Below are 17,772 nucleotides of genomic sequence, written 5' to 3'. Positions count from 1 at the left end.
AATCAGCGAAAACACTTTGCACCCCTTTTTATCCCTTTATCGTATATCTGTATACCTGGCTACCTTGTACAGGTATACGCATAATATCGTATCGCGTTATACCTCCATACAATACATGGTCGATGGGACGCATCGTTTCGTTTTCGATATTGCTTATTGAACGAGATTCGCCCACAGGCAATGCGGGGACGATGGTGATCCTTGCAGCGAGGCGGAGACGTTCTCCGAGGAAGCCGTAGCGCCACGGAAGGTTTGGACGCGGGAACAGTGTCTCCATCAGACAGCCGGCGTCGGGGGCGACATCGGGCCAAGGCCGAGGCGATCGAAACGTCCCGGTTTTCGACGAAAGGACGGGAGCACCCGCAGCAACAGCGTCGACAGCGGTTCGAGCGAGGATCCAACCGATCCTAGGCGAAAATCGTCACCCATGGTGATTACGGCCAGCCTGACGATACCCATGTCCGGATTCACCCTAAACCTCGACGACCCCGATATACCTTACATCGAGGAAGGACCGAAACAACCATGCGCACCCCCGCGGCGGCAAAGACAACGATCGATATCCGGTTGCAGCGAAGGTGACTGTTTATATGAAACGCTGATTTATATATTATACAGTTATTATTATATGATCCAACTGATCTATTACAAGCACTCAACACTCCTCCACCCGCCAAACACCTGTTGATCATCGTGCAAGCATGCACTGGAAGCCAGTGTTGATTCCATTGTGGTTATCACTGCGCGTGCCTGTCGATGTATGGCGTGGCTAGACTTTAATGAGAAATAATCTGGTCCCCTAGGTGGCGGTAGACACGGAAGCGACAGCGCGGTGGGATCTTCGACTACCTTGTCGGGCGATCAACCCCCAAGCTCGCCACCCTCGTGGGCGTCCAGTCCGCCGGCGAGTCCCGATAGCGCGGTCACTGCGGTTTCCTACATACCCGATCATCACGCTGTTCTGCAAAGGGTGTCCTTTACTACCTCGAGCGAAGTTCGCCAAATATCGAGGTCAAGCAGTCAGAACAGTCAGACTGTATCAACGGCTGCATCCTTGGAAACCCCGAAGAGCTCGGTTGGCTCTTACACGCCAAGCATAACTAGTATCGGCGGTGCCGTGTTAAGGTGGGTGATATAGTCCTGCGTGAAGGATGTAAAATTAGCGACAAGTATAAGCGAGTATAAAGTCGTCTGCTTTACTCGTGACGGTAAAACAGCTCCGTTGTCGCCAATTTCTAAACGATTTCTAGATTAGATACTAAGATTTTCGAAGTGAACGACGGACCATAATACGTATACTTATATCGCTTTCTTTGGCGCAGGTCGAAGACCGCGGATATCGAGAGAATGCTGCACATCACCAAACCGGAAATTAGTAATTCACCGGCGAGCCCGTCACCGAAACAGCAACAACCAATTACCAATTCGAACGAAAATAAGAAATATACAAAGAGACGTTACACCGACTCGCGGCATCAAACAAGGCACATACCTGACGCCGAAACCCTCGCAGCCAAGTCACCGCCGACGGCAACGACGACGACGACCACAACGACGACGATGTCGACGTCTATGACGCCGACGCCTTCCACGCAAAATACCAGGGTGATTCCAGCGCCCGTGTGGAAACGCCGAGAGCTGATATCCAGCGCTCCGAAAGACCGAGAGACTTATTTTTGATAGTAAGTCCAATTTCCAGGGCATAGGTATATAATACTACCGCATTTACGGGTAGGATGGATGTGGATATGCATCCGCACCCACCCCGTACACTCGCAGCACCAACTCATGGCTCCAGATTTGACGCATACCCTTGTGAGATATTCTGGTTCTGGATAAGATACATTTCCAATACACGTCGCCCTGGTAACGCCCATAGCTTTGCCCATATCGTGCAATACTGGCTCCGTGTATTTCTATTCTCGATACCCACGGTAATGCAAGTACCACAGACTTGCAAGAAATTCTTAAAAATCTTGTCCGAAAGTACTTTCTACATCTACCTGACGCTGTGTTCGTACGTGCTTAAGCACGGAGAAAAGGAATTGCCAAAGAAACTCCAATTGTAGTATAATTGACTCTAATCACAGTTAACTATTTGACAGATGCGGTAACTTTGTATTGTTACTGTTGCTGAAAAATTGTTGACAATCATTGGATTTTCTGAGAAATTGTAGCGATCGTAGAATGATTCGATTGTTTTAGATACAAGTTCAGAAGCCGAATATTTTTTTGTGTGCTTGTAAGATTCTGGTATCGTGATGCAGTCAATTCTATCACATTGTTTTGGCAATGCTGCGTTGTTAACTTGAGATTAAAATCGTGTTTATGCTATTGCAAGTATTACTTTATATCACTGTAGTACTTTCCGCACGTGCTTTATATAGCAATATTCTGCTGCACCATAACCTAAAAGTAACTGCAAATAGAGTATTAAAGTGAAAAAAGAAATCAACAATCATCTGGATCAGACAAAATTTTAACCTAATATCGTCAAATCTACTTCATCTGTGAAAAAGCTAAAAGATGAAGGTGATGTAACCTCAACTGTAGTCCAGTTGTTGATCACTATCACCAGTTGTTGATGTTACAGGAAAATTGAATGGTAGAAATTGCAGCATTGCAGTTGTGATCTTAAAACGGACTAAAGTAAGAGAGATCATAAAAACTATTGCTGTTGTCCCGGCATGGTCTAGTGAATCGAACATTTAAAGTTGCCAGTTATACTGCAGTTCCAGAACTGAAATATCCGCAGCAAATAGATCAGTATCGTTGACATCACGATAGCGTGATTGCAATAGTTTTTCTATTTTTTCACGATACTGATATTTTTTACTTCGGCAAAATTTTTTTTCGTGTGTTCTTACGCTCCCCCTCCCACCTACCCGACCTTCGCTCATTCCTCGTTCGCGTCGAAAGAGCCGGAGCTTATGTTCGAACCTTAACGATAAGTTATGTACCTATTCTGTAATGAACAACCGTCCCACGCCTTGGGTTGCGTGAATTCCCAAATATTATCTCATTGTCAACTGATTATATGCGCGTATAGTATCAACCACCATGGAATCCCAGAGGTTAGAGCATCCGAGCTATCCAATGATTCCGTCATACACTGTTAACCATGAATATGACGTTGGCTGATCAATGCTCCAGCACGCCCAGATTTAAGTGTATAATAATACTTTCCTACGTAGTTACCTGCGATCCTTGGCTCGGTAGTTCTTGAAATGCGGAACTGACGAAAAGCCACGGGACATCAACCGGTGATAAGAATGGTTGTATTGTACATGCGAGCTAGGATGCCATGAAACGGTCAATTTCAACATAACGAGAGTCAGATTTAATCGTATCCAGTTATCTCCTGGTGAGAATAATTACCTGTACTACTATACCGTGACGTTACGCAAGTCAATAGTTTCGTCGTCAAGTTTTAAACTTATAAACTGATATACAATTAAATATTAATTTTTTTTACAAACCTTCGTGTTTTCTTTAACCATACAAAACAAATCCCCCCCCCCCCCCCCCGCGCGCTGAGACGAGTATATATTCTCTTCAGTTTTATACGTTTGCATAATTCAAGCTCATTTTCATATACTTAGATATATTATCTCTCCGTTTTCAGCGGGGAATCCTTACCGACGTATACCCAACACCTTGTGGAGATAATAGTGATTTTTTTATGAGGTGTTTTTGAAGTTTAAAAACTCCATGATGCGTACGTAAGCACTACCGCACCGTATAATATTCATGTACATACGTAAACATGTAACAACATTACGAGTATGCATACCATCAAAAAGAGTACATACGTATTATAACTTTTGTTTAAGCTTATTGTAATAATTTTTACTCTTTTTTTTTTTTATCATCCATTACAATTGCTTCCAATATAATTTATTCACCTGACCTTACAGAAATTATAACAATTTTTAAAGTACGTATGGTTAGAATCGAAGAGTGTTTGAAACCTCTCGATTGTTGCATTTATTTATCAAGACTTGACTTGAAGGGTGATGCATGCGTACACATACTCAACGCTAACTGCATACGTATAATATTTTTATTTTTATTTTTTCTTCAAATCAATTTTGTCGTTCAAACACCATGAGACCGGCTCCCAATAAAAGGTGTGAGGTAACTTACGAAAAAGACGCTAGAGAATAATAAATATTTAATAATAATAATAATAATAATAATAATAATAATAAAAATAGTAATAAGGCAACTATTGATAATAATGATATTCGACGAGAATTATAACAGCAACTATGATGTTGATAAAATTCTTTCTGTTTTAGATTTTGAGTGAAGCTTATATACTACATAGAGGTACATCAGTTAGTAATAATATAAATATATACTAGAATACACTATGTATTAGACATACATATAACGTGTAATATATTTTCTTGCCCATATGGCAGCCAAAACAGTAGCTGCCCTTATTCGGACTGGACGGATATTTTGCGAGTAAGTAGAAAAGGCAGATATTTTATCCTATAAGTACGCGAATCTTAAATATTACTTGGTTACGAAAAAAGATCGTATATAAATAGAAATATAACAATGATTTTGTTTTCGTTACACGCAATATTCGCATAATGCGTACGAAAACCTATGTATATAGATATAGTTGGGTAGCTGCACGTATCCCTGTATTTGCATGTAATTCTGTATTTACCATTGCGCCAGGTACGAATAGTTGGGAAAATTATCATTCGGATCACAACACGCATTTCTAATGCAATCTGATAGGTAAGGTAACACTTGACTACTCTTCAGTTGTATCGCAGGTTTCAGAATATTGCACGATTAGAAAATCACTGTCCCCTAGATGCATGTGTGCCTGTGTATGGGCCGATCCACGAACCTTCGGTCTACTTTTTAGGGTAAAATTTTCGATTCAGATATGTGTAGTGCACGCTGAGTTATGAAAATCCGTCAATTTTCTGTACTCTACCGCATACCTTTTTCCAAGAAACTGTTTTTATATCTTTGTTTCAAAAAGTGAACGGTTTGGAGTATATCCTGAAATTTTCAGAGTGGAATGAAAACAATTCATTTCCTGGCTCTTCGTATTAAGAAAGATAAAGATTTTATACCCAAAAATCACATTAGGTCACATTTTTTTACCATTCGAAAAAGTGGTAAAATTGATCTACGTGTTGTCGAAAAAGACGAGGAACAGAGGCTGTAAAACTGGACTATAAGACATATCCAAATTTCAGCCGAATTGATTTTTACCTTCAAAAGTTAGCCAAAGGTTCGTAGATCAGCCCGTATATTCATTTATTCGTAATTACATTCATATTAATCATATATTAGACAGGGTCGTCTATTCATTGGTGAACAGGAGTGAGACTGTCGCAACCGTTCCGCCTGGCGCATCCCAAACGAGCGACTCTCTCCCGGATCTCACGTTCGGCAACGAATAAATGACCCTGTATGTTTTTACCGTATAGCCAGAAAATTTCTCTCAGAGTTTTCGAGGCCTTTTGATAACAAACGATTCTACGGTGCAACCCAAAGGTTGTTTATAAAACAGCCAACGGGCTGAAACTAGACTTCGAAGCAAAAGACCGCTGTAGATGGCTTGTAAACTCTTCTGGACCACAGTACGTACATGAGATAAACATATTTCTAACATTCGTACACCGGCATCCGTTTCACCCACATGACTGTTATAATACCTGCAGCTGTATAACCGCAATAAAATCATCACCGTGTAAAATTACTTTCATAACATCGTCTAATATTCCCCTTATTATGATCACAAGGCTCGATTTTAGATTGAATATAGGTTGACAAACAGCGTCAAACCACTACCATCCAACCAAGTGTGTAAAACTAACATAAGCCAGACTCATAGCGTGCATGAAATTCAATCAATGCTCATCTTAATCCATTAATAGCGTAACTTGGCGGGTAACTTGGGGTAGCTTACTTTCGTGGGTCGTTACCTATCGCGTCTCAAACTTCTGTGGAATGTGTCTGAATTCGTACCTTTTTCTGAGATCCATTTCTTGACAAGGTCGGACTGTGCGACGAAAATCCTGGATTCGGTATACCCATTGGTTTTGGCTTCTTTAGGGAGCTTCTGAGCGGGGATGAAGTGCTGGCTGCGCTGCCGGACGTTGCCACCGATGCCATCGATCCGTTTCCGGCACCACCGGGGTGAGGCTTACCACTGGCGTCGGTCATTGAAATGCCAGCCCCTAAAAATAATATCTCGTCAATGGAACGGATCGTGGTCTGCCATCGAAAATCCATATTATTTGTATACATATATGTACATGAAGGTATCTATATACGTAGTTATCGATGCCAGTACACCGTGAAATCAAATCTGTTACAACCGATTCGCAAATATTCGAAGCGTGGAACTTGGAAATGGATAGTACGTGCTTTGTGTACATTATTTCATGCGCAAGACCCGTGGCACCCCTCTATGTTCTTTGAGTCATATATAATGTTTTCGCTAATGCTGAACTCGAACGTATATTTCTACACAAACAATACAGACATTTCACAACTCAACATTCAACGATAAAATTATGTCAAAGTACAAGAAGTTGCCGAGTACCATAAAGGTCCTTTCGGTATGATTTGCGCTCTACGGATCACTATAGTGTGCATAGTAAGCCGAATGAAAATATTTACTCACATAACAGCGGTATTATACATGTATAATGTAATTAGTAAACACGCAGTAATATACCGTACAAGTCAACTAACTCACCATTCGTGGGGTAACGGGCTTCCCGGTATCCCGGGTTGTCAATCGTGGTACCATGAGAAGTATGAACGTCTCGAAGTTTGGTCGGGTCACCACCTCTCCGTGCGTAAATGCCCTCGTAGACAGCAGACACCAGCACGCCAAAATTCAATGCAATTGCCGCCAGCTAATAACATGATAAAATCGAGCATACCGGGTAATTAATCCTTGTTTTTCGACGCCCACGCGGAGCTGTTGGTGTGCATGTTAAAAGCATGATCGATAGTATAACAGGTACAATGTATATACAGAAAGGATCAGGACTCGCACAGCTCGGTTGTGGAACAATGAGCTTATAATGTATACGTCAACGCTTTCTGGGTGTTCCGACAACCCCCAGAAGCTTTGGACCGAAGACAAGGGTTATAATACCGAACATTATGTTGCCAACAGAGCGTATACTCTCGAAATCTGAATCAGTTATAAGTATACTTCTAGAAATCATTGAAACATCAGTGAAAAGTCAGTGAAATTGATTGATTATAAGTGTTAAGGCACTGCGAGCCTGAACGGCGTAGGGTCTTTTCTTTTCACAACCCCATCGAATTGCACAGTAGAAAGAAAGTTACTTAACTACTCCCTGTTCCCAATTCTCGGCACGAACGCGATCTTAGGAACTGCCCGAAAACAAATAAGACTGCCGTGTCGTGGAGTTTTAATTATACCACACCCATTTATTATATGGCGTATTATACCTTACAGGGTATAACTATTTCACGAATTACCTCACGATTCATTCGCGTAGAATCGAAAGTGGAGCACGTCAAATGTGCTTATGCTCTCTGTCTTCTTGGCTGAATAATTCCCGATTTGCCCAGTTTGATTTTCACGCTTATTCAAAGTTTTTTCAGTTCAGTTGATATGCGAGGTATAATCTTCATGATATTGGTTGTCAAACATGATCATACCTTTCCGCGTTGTTTCGTTCGGCTGCGTTCCAGCTTGATCTCATCCTTTGCTTCTCTCAACAATCGTCGCTTTTTTCTTTCACTCATAATAATTTTTGAATACACAACCCATGAGATCTGTCAAACTTGCACAAGCGGCGCGATGCTAACTCGTGCTGAGACCAGACTGACTCTTTTTTCATTGTCTCCCCGAGTCTGAAGCTTGGAAATTCGAGTTGTCGGGGAGAGAGAGAGAGAGAGAGAGAGAAAGAGAAATAAAAAAAACAAAGAAAAAGAACTAACTGACGAAAGAAACGAACGAGCCGGATAAACAATTCACTGCTCTAACTTTCCTGGCAAATTATAAAGAATTTTGAATATCGAATTACACGTCGAAGGTTATACTGCAAATCCGACACATCCAGCGGGCAAACCACAACGAAAAACACACGCATGACACATGACGCCCGCGGCGAAGGGAATCATTTCGATTATCAGTAACCCGCCTCTATTCTTACATCGAATGAAAAACAAATAAACGTAATCACCGTACCAACTTGACCAACCTGTACCATTCCCAGCAGCATGGCAACTGCACGGTTGGCGACCTTACCGATTGTTTTTAATGTCAAGCCCGATCACTCTTATATCTATAGTAATAATAATAAAAATAATACTAACAATAGTAGTAATAATAGCAGTCGTTATTCTGGGCACATCATATTTTTATGATTCGTCAACACATACACGCGCACCCGTAATACTTTGATATGTGCGGCACGTGACCTGTAACACCTGCACGGTCTCCATGTTGAAACGGTTCGCACAATTCGTCGAGTTGGCGAACAGAGACGCGCCCCCGTGTTCTTCATCACCCACCCACACGTGCAGTGTGTCATATGAGGCCACGTGCCCGTGAACCACGGTGTGAGTGAACTGGAGAAACTAACAGCTGTGCGTATAAATTGATCCTTATCAATATCCCGATTGCAGCAGGTCATTTGCATTCATCGATTTTTCGTTGACTTTATTCTGAACACTGGCAGGGTAGTTTTTATTAAATAATATACGGGGTTGTTTATATATATCTGGCTAAACACCAGAGCCGGACGACTAGAATAACTAGTGCTGCTCGATTAATCTATTAATCGGTTTTCGATTATTCGTTTTTCCAATTAATCGATTAGTCGACGGTTTCGATTCACATATCGATTGACCCGGAAAATTACTATGAGACAACTTCGATTAATCGCTTAATCGAAACCGCCGATCATACGATTATTGGAAAATTGAGTAACCGAAATTGTCGATTAATCGATTAATCGCACAGCTCTAGAATGGACCCTGTAGAATTATAATTTGAGAACCGTGTAAGCCGAATAAGATTGTTTCCTCATTATACCGTTTACCAAGATGGGACTAATTAATCGTAATTGATTCTCATAAGCTGCCGAAATTCATTTATACACCCACAGAACCGACTGTGACCGTATGCCGTACAGCGTTATACCTACGAAAGATCCTATCGAGCAATTATGTGGCACTCGTATGATTAAGTACACAGACTCGGATTAAATATAAATAGAAAGTGTATTACCTGCATGTAAAAAGCTTCTCCCCGGGTGATGAGAAAACTGTTGGCTCGATCGTCTGTCTGCAGAGCAAATAAACCAGACGCAACGATGGCTAGCAGAGCTGAAACGAAAAAAAAATTGTGGGGCCATTGCTTAGCGTGGTTATCAAACGGTGTACTTGTACAATATCATCTTTACTTCATAAAGTATGTCCATTGTATATTCCGTTTTTTTTTTAATGAAAAACACACAAAAACCCACGCAGACGTATGTATATTTTTCGATTTAAACCTCGAGTCTTATTTATATTCAACATATAAAGGTGCATACATAAGTCAATGGTGATCCCTCCAAGATGCTCTGACGCGTGAGGCAACTACGCAGATATTGTACTATAGGTACAATGCATTCCATGTCAATTGGCTTACGTATCGACTTCTGTCACGAACGCAGTCGTACGGTTTATTATTTAGGTAGGTACCTATAACTTGTGTTATGTCGTTCGTAACGTAACAATATAACTCCAAGAATATCATGCATAAACGATGTAATTTAGGTGTTGCATATTCGGCTGCCTAAAACGCACAGAGTCTCAATATTCCGAGATTACAATCGTTTACGTAGGTAATTACAAATGCGTGTAACGTTGCCAATCATAGCAACTATTCGTCGGGTAATAATATCCTTATTATACCTATAAGGGTCATTTATCGAATACTGGCCACCCGACCCTAGAACGAGAAAAGCTGCTTTATGTGGGTTTCAGGTAAAATCAGCTGCCGCAGTCGAACTCGTGGCCAGTATTCGATAAATAACGATACATACATTGAGAAAATATTCTGATTAACTGTAATTCCTCTATAAAATATAGTAACCCAAGCCATGGAGACATGGTAGCGAAAACCATACCTGCATCATAAGTAGAACATTGTAGTTGGTGTTATCGCGTGCCAGGGGAAAAAGTTTCTCTGATAATTACGCGGAATTTTACTTGATATGCGACATACCACGCACACATTACGTTTCTGAGTACGTATTATCAACGCACAAAAACGAGTAACGCATTCCTAATCTATGAAAAAATGATTTGAACCCTGGGCACTTGTTTGAGCATCACAAGAAATCGCAGCTAGATTTATGGTTAATGCAACAATAATGATATAGTTACTGGAACTACATTATTGGTTTCTCGTACTGTACACACCTTGGTTATAGAATTAATCCGTCATATAAAATGACACACAGGCGAAGAAATCGATTAATTACAAGAATTATCGTAATATTGACCAACAGTGAATAGATTGTTCCAACTATAGGTACACCTTGTTACAAGCGCGCATTAAAGTGGTGTGCTTCCAACAATAGTTCCAAGAATAGTGTGGTTGAACATCTCTGAATAACCAATATTTTATTTATGTTAACTTTATGTTAACTAAAACAGTTCGTTAGAAGGGACATTTATGTACAGTGTACCCAGCCAAAATTATAGTAAAGCTTATCATAAAATTGGTTGACTGGACTACACATTTTTGACTATACACATTATCAACTATTCGTAAAAAAGTTTTTCTCGTTACACCTGGTTTCCCAAAAAGTAAATCAATGCGAAAATTGTAATGTGAGCTGTGTAAATTTCAGGATTCTCTCCGCTTTGGGCCTGGGCCAATGTCTCGGAATAACGTTATTCGTGATGGTTAAAATCTTTGAAATACTTACTTGCGAGAGTAGCGAGTGCCACTTTGGCAATTAATGCCGTATTATAGGACATGAGGACCCTCTTCGCTGAAGAAGCCATCGCTAACTGAACAACACTTAAGACGACAAATATCGCCAACAGAACGGATGCGCCGGTTGCTGAAAGACCAGCCACCCATACAGCCACTGGAAATGAAAAAAATTTTACGATTCAGGTAGATTGTAAAGGTCGATTGGCGAAACCATATGAAAGTTTACTATTTGATATAACGACATTTGATAACCCGTAAATGTACCAGAGCGAATTGGAACCAGACTCACTGTACCTTACGTACGTATGGGGCATTCCACGCCAGCTGCACCAAAGTTGGACCCTCGCCATTTTTGATTTGATCGAAAAAAATTTCATGCGATTATCCCAACCTCAGAACAGTACCATGAATTTTTCATATTTTTTTGAGTAAATTTGTATTACTTATAATTTTTAAAAACCAATATGTTCCATTCCGTAATTTAAAAATGTGAAGAAATTTACAAAATTCTTGTGTTAAATATCAAAGTTTTGCTTTTTTTCTTTAAAAAGCTCAAAAAAGAGGAAGTGATTACCGGCCCATTTTGGGTCTGGGCTTAAAAATTTTTGTATCTGCCGCACAAATTTTTGTTGGCTTTCAAAAATCATAAATGATGTGAATTTATTTGAAATAATCTGAAAAAATTCAGGGTACTGTTTTGGAGTTGGGGCAACCGCATAAAATTTTTTTTATCAAAATCAGAAATGGTGAGGGTCCAACAACTTAGGCACAATTGGCGTGGAATGCCCCGTACAAACACAACGACAAATTTCACACCACGAGCACGTGTTTCATTTAGCACGCTCCAAGAATAGGGCTGTGCGATATCTGGGTACAGCAAAATATCTTCGATAATATCGTTTAAAAATATTCTGTTATTAACATCGGCCTTCGATACCAAAACTGAAGTATCGTTATCAGCATACCGAAAGTTGAGACTACCCATACCAAAATGCGAAAACGTCGAAATACCGGAATACCGAAATATCTAATTACCGAAGTACTGAAACCGCGGACCTCAATTACCACGAGCGTAATATCGAAATGCAGATGTCAAAAAAACGAATATTCCACCAACATTAAGATATTATCAGAGGTTTTTTAAATATATGTTAAATTAAAGTATGCAACATTCTTTTAGGATGAGAAAAAAAATTTTGAAGATTTTCGGAGAATATCCGTCGTGGCCAGGATTTTTTTTCCAATCATGGCTATATAATAACGAATTTGTTCGAGACAGATCAAAACAACTTGTACCCGGTGCTCAAAATCTACAAACAATAATTAGCGGTTAATGGGTCCATCGTGCCCCACCACGTTACCCTATATACGAAAGATCGGACGACAGACAGCGACGCGATAATCGAGCTCGGCGAAGCCCCTACAATTCAAAAGTAGGTAGTGTTTACGGTCGACCATTACTGAAATGACGATGAGTAGAAAAGGACTTAAGTAGTCCGACGACACCCTTACTATTAATATCCCCGGGTTTCGGTGATCTGATTTGTCTTATTCTTAACTGCATAACTGAAAATTTAGCAGTGTTTATGCTCAAGGGATGTAATGTTTATGGTTCGCAATCAACAAAGACCTAACTTCTGCCCTCGTTGACGTTTTCGTTTCTAGTTCAGAGTCTGTAATAATATCCTTCACCGCAGTAGTAGAGGTGCTCCATTAAAGATGTAGCAATCGTATATATAGGTAATCCGATCACGTGGAATATTGTACGTTTGTATTAATGGCGTCTTACCACACCAACCGCATAGTTATTATCCATGATTTTTAATCTTTAGCCAAACGCCAACGCTGCTACATCCCGATATTACTTCCAGATTCAATACACCGTGATCAACTCACCGACCGGCTGAAACCTGGACACCGCTGTACCGCATCTTTCTCTACCGTAAAGCAGCTGCTTGCATTGTCGCCAAGGTCCAAAGTATCCGTTTTCTGCCGCGGTACCAGCTGGAACAAAAGAGAATTGCAAAAACAAAAATTGCATATCGGATTCAATGCTCAAATTCATTAATCAGCCCATCCTCATCGTTGTTCCGTCGCACAAGCTCTTTTTATCAATTTAATTTCAGGATATCTGTTTTTCCTATCCCACATACCGAATTGCTTGGCAAACACTTTTGAACGAAATTTATTGTAAGCACACGTGTGATATGCATAGGACGGGTAGAATCTTTTCAATGCTTTGGCACCAGCTTTGATGGTGGGTTCAATGGCCGAAAGTGAAAGGCTCATATACGGCTGGAAACGGTAAAATCCAGCCTGTGCATATGCACACTGGCTTAGAGTTATGTACATATTTGTAAATACGAAGTATTGTACGAATTCGAGAGTGGCTTATAAATTCCTAGTTCAATATCAGGGTGCAAGGTAAGCTATACACACGATGGCCGTGTAACTAAATTATATGAAGTAGGTGTATATATAATCTAGTAACTAACTCTACGGTAATTGGAATCCAATGTCCCACATTCTTTCACATATCTCTGTCGCACCCAACTGTATCATGTCGTGGCCTAGACATTTGTTCGTTACTCTAGCTTTGTGACAGTTATTTGTTATTTTTTATGTTCTTCGCAGTCTCTTTGTTCAGGTTGTAATTTGTATTTCTGTGACGTCGGAATGCATGAGGTTAAAACAAATGAATCCTATCGGATACGATGTAGCGTATGGAGCTTGTATAATGCATGAGAAGCGAATGTGTTGCGTGCGGGTGTGGTTGGAAAGGTGATCTCATCGCTGGCAATTTTTATCGATACAGTTGAGAACCGTTGGCTGATGTCTCTGTTACGCAATAACTGAGATGATAAAAATCTTGCAACACGGTCGCCTGTGGCAACGTAGATCCGCAGTCGTTGTTCTTATTCTGAATTTTTTTCAATTGTTTTCTACCGAAACGGTGATATAAATAATACAGCTTGATATCTTTGGGTTAGGTAGTATCTCTACACATTACGGCATTCTTCCAGCCGAAACAACATAACCTTGACGTTCATTTTTAGCTGTTTGAATGACAAATAACTAGATGATCATTATTTTTAGGGTATCATAATAGCTTTGCAAACATGAATCGACTTGTATTAGGTCATCTCTAAAAGATTATCCGTACTTGCCACTTGCAGCTTTTGATCCCTCCCTTTGACCCGTTGACGATTTTTTATTAATCCATAGGATAGGATGATAAGTCAGTTGATCACAAGTTTCATTATATGCTCGTTTCAGTTTTTCATGATCGAAATCCGGTGATACGGTATATAGACATAAAAATATTACCCAGCCCAAAAACATTGAGCTCTATCACTTATATCACCGTTATTTTGTGACAATTGATAGAACTTAGGCATAAGTCTGCAGAGAAACGCATTTGAATCATAACGAGAAGTGAATTACGGGAGATCTCATGGCTCGAAGATATACCGTTAATATACCTTTCGAAATTCTAAGCGTTTCGTAACTGATGCACCGTTAGTTCATTTATTATGAACACGCACTGACTGTAAGTATTCGTGGATGCATACCAACCATGATCAACGAAATGGTAAGGCAGGCTACTCACAAGTGGAGTATCAAACCTCCGGATGATGGATTCTACTGCAACTTTCGAAGGTGTTTTTAGGCCCAAAATATGGAACTTCTAATGAGTAGTTGTATCTACTGAGCCATTCTTCGTACAATTTACAATGGATCAGATTGTCTATAATTCACAGTCTGAAATAATAATAGATCCGTCTACACTTAACTTTATAAGATCCTGTCATCGAAACTTTAATGGAGAACAACAAAAATTGATATTTAAGGTAAAATACGCAACAGATTTCATTTGTCATAAAATTTTACCAATTACACTTATGATACTATCAATTTTACCCAGAATGAAAAAAGGCCTATGAGATGAAACCACACATCACAGGCTTGATATTTTGGACCAAAGAAACGATCCTGAGTGTTTGAACAGAATCCATGATCTAGAGGTATGGTACTCTCCTTGTCAGTTTAACGACGATGAAGGGCAGCAAAACCACAGCGGTTAGTGCAGCACGCAGAGTCGCCACGAATGGCTAGATCAGCGGTCTGTTTCACCGAATTCTCTGCATAGTGATGTTGTAGGTAAAATATACCTACTTACTTATGACTTAAGAAGTCAGTGGCAGTCGAAACCTTATGAGTGGATATAAAGCTAGAGCACAACCACGTATATTTCTCTGTGATTCAACTCAAGTGTAGACACACAGCTGACACGAAGATTTCAGTACGAAATGTTGCGCGACGTACGCGAATCATTGTACAGATACGCACGTACATTATACGCTCCCTGCATCTAATGTGATAATAGTGTTGCCAAAGGGGTTCATTCCTTTTCACTTGCCCCCGCGTATCTGTTGCTATTGGTGGTGTGGCACGTAGCGTCAAAGTTAGAAACCGACGAGAGGCGTACGCAGGCAGCATAGAGGATAATTAGGTTCAAGGAGCTAGGAGCAACGTCTAAAATGGGTCACACTAAAATTGGATATCTTGCCTAGTTAGGTAAATGTACCTCCTCTATATTGGCCATACATTTAACTTGATGGGCATCTCCATTGATCGTTCTACAATAGGTATCTGCATATCGACATGAGAGCAGCCTGATTTTGTGAATACATATTTTGCTTGTCCGCGATCCGAGCCGTTGCAATCGCGAGTCACTCAAATCTGACCCACTCCGCAGAATTCCATAGTTGCACAATTCAGGCATAATGTCACAGCCTTGGTCTTGAACCTTTATCGATCTGCCATGCAGCTCAATGACACTTATATCTATATAAGAAATAGATTATCGTTCAATATGCTGTATAAAATACGGTCCTCTAAACATAACGCACGAGTCACTATCACCGATATCAACTATACTTTTCAGAACAACATATGACAACGATAAACGTTTATTTATGTTTTGTTACCGAGGATCCTTCAAAGCAATTACGGAAGAGAATAAATTTAATGATGATGAAGTTAGCAACGTTACTGTAACGATGCATGTTTAAGAAAAAGCGTTACTTCGCACCTTTAGGAATGTCTGAAATTTAGTAAACCATCTTAAACTCATCTTATTTTGAACGACGGACTCCTTAAAAGTTAATCTAAAATTGCGTAACAAGGGTTTTTTCCAGATGTTTTGTTACCTTAACGTTACTACCTTCAGCCTTATTAAATGTGGATATAATTAGTATCGTCGCACCGTAAGAACCGCAGGATAAAATAATAAAATGTTGAAATAAATCACGTGGTATCAATAAAATTTCAAGACTCTAAGAGCGATGCTGTAAGCACTACCCTTCGCACCAAAGAAAACTCACACCTCAAGTATTATGCAACAAGTAAATCGCAAGCTGATAGAAAATGTTGATAAATAAAATTACATGTTAAAACCTGTTCGCACAAGAGTCCATTGAAAGTATAAAACATGTGGCTGATTCTCCGATGACTTGAGGTAGAGAGTTTTTGAGATTATAGCAGATACTGGTAAAGATTTTAGAAACATAGTCGCTGGAAGAGGGGAATTGATTAACCGATTGACGGATTGATTGGCTGATCAATTGATTAATTATTATTTATTACGTCCTAGTAATATTCATCATGGGGCAAAGTGAAGGCCAGAGAAATACCGTTGAGAAAAGAGGAAAGAAATATTAGAACAAAAATGGAGTAAAACATTGACGGCTATAGATTAGCGAGTTAGACAATTTTTACCTACCATCAGGATTTGAGAAGTAACCCCAAGTAGGCGTTGCCGTCGCAGCAGATTGCAGAACGAGAGCTAAAATGCCAAGTGCCAGAACCCCAGCAGCACCACGTGCTGCCAGTGCACGTTTTTCATCCAACGTTGGTTGCACAGTCATCATACCTCGATGACTTTGGTGGTGGTTGTTCGATTCTGCCATTCTTCATACCGTTCGATACTGAATCTTCAATTCAGGCTTCAGTAAGACTCGGAAAACCAAGATTTGCCAAATCGTTTTGTCTGTTCTGGTATTTTGATTTCCTTCCTCTGATTCTCAGTCCTCTTCTCGGACTTCTCTCTCCGAAGCAAAATTGTTTCTCCTTTTCCCGAGCTCTTGGCTTTGAAATAGTTGCCTGTGCACGGATATACGTCTGTATTTAGTTTTCCAAGTTTCTTTTAAACCCTACGATACTTAATTTGAACCCGAAGTGAATTATCATTTGGTATATTCAAAACACAACTCAAAAATACTTCAAACTTTTATCCTTGTTCATTTGTTATTGTTTGTTTAAGGATACCACAGAATGAATTGTCAAAATCACGGCAAATATGATTGAACTTTTTATTTTAAAATATCGATCAACGATTTCAGATATATTAAGTATGTGTGCTTTTCAATTTAAACTATTCATCCCGTATTCTTGAAACGTTATTTATCAACCCGTAACGCAGGTTGCAGGTACCGTAATAATTGAACGCCACAGATATCGTCCGGCGTAAGTTTAAAGTTTAGCCGTTGCAGTCCACAGATGTAGACTCGCCGGTGTTTTAATATTTATTAGTCAAGTTCCACTGATTACAGTTGAATCAAGTTTTGATCACCGCTGCGACACAAATCACAAAGGCACGTTGCCAACTATTGTTCCCTATCGATACCACAACAGTTTTACTGGCCAACTCGAAAAATCGCTGCTATCTTGATTGGGCCTCAAGATGCTTTGAAAGTTTTCAACCCCTTCACGCGTCCACCGCCCTCATGAACTGTCTCAAGCCA

The 17,772-nt window shown here is 40.1% G+C and overlaps 2 protein-coding genes across 4 annotated transcripts in view; one reads left to right on the top strand and one right to left on the bottom strand.

The window, feature by feature from the left end:
* The window catches only part of LOC124411568, a 16,801-nt gene extending 14,391 nt beyond the window's left edge, over positions 1-2,410 (top strand). The window contains exons 9-11 of the mRNA XM_046890762.1: positions 178-578; positions 804-1,125; positions 1,323-2,410. Of these exons, the coding sequence (XP_046746718.1) occupies positions 178-578; positions 804-1,125; positions 1,323-1,680 (1,081 nt within the window). The 3' untranslated portion in view covers positions 1,681-2,410. The remainder of the gene's footprint in view (positions 1-177; positions 579-803; positions 1,126-1,322) is intronic.
* LOC124411571 overlaps positions 1-17,772 on the bottom strand; it is an 18,926-nt gene extending 1,154 nt beyond the window's left edge. The window contains exons 1-7 of one of the 3 annotated variants that reach the window (XM_046890769.1): positions 16,752-17,772; positions 12,863-12,970; positions 10,956-11,120; positions 9,263-9,360; positions 6,743-6,905; positions 6,007-6,218; positions 2,244-2,419 (exon numbers count right to left, since the gene is read on the bottom strand). In XM_046890769.1, coding sequence (XP_046746725.1) covers positions 2,354-2,419; positions 6,007-6,218; positions 6,743-6,905; positions 9,263-9,360; positions 10,956-11,120; positions 12,863-12,970; positions 16,752-16,938 — 999 coding nt within the window. In that variant the 5' untranslated portion in view covers positions 16,939-17,772 and the 3' untranslated portion in view covers positions 2,244-2,353. Of the gene's footprint in view, positions 1-2,243; positions 2,420-6,006; positions 6,219-6,742; positions 6,906-9,262; positions 9,361-10,955; positions 11,121-12,862; positions 12,971-16,751 lie in introns of those variants that run through there. The other 2 variants (XM_046890770.1, XM_046890771.1) reach the window with 2 other exon arrangements.

This window comes from Diprion similis, chromosome 10 (assembly GCF_021155765.1).
Source record: "Diprion similis isolate iyDipSimi1 chromosome 10, iyDipSimi1.1, whole genome shotgun sequence".
NCBI classification, from domain to species: Eukaryota; Metazoa; Arthropoda; class Insecta; order Hymenoptera; family Diprionidae; genus Diprion; species Diprion similis.
The sequence above is the reverse complement of the archived record's forward strand: the minus strand, read 5'-3'. Positions and strand labels throughout refer to the sequence as shown.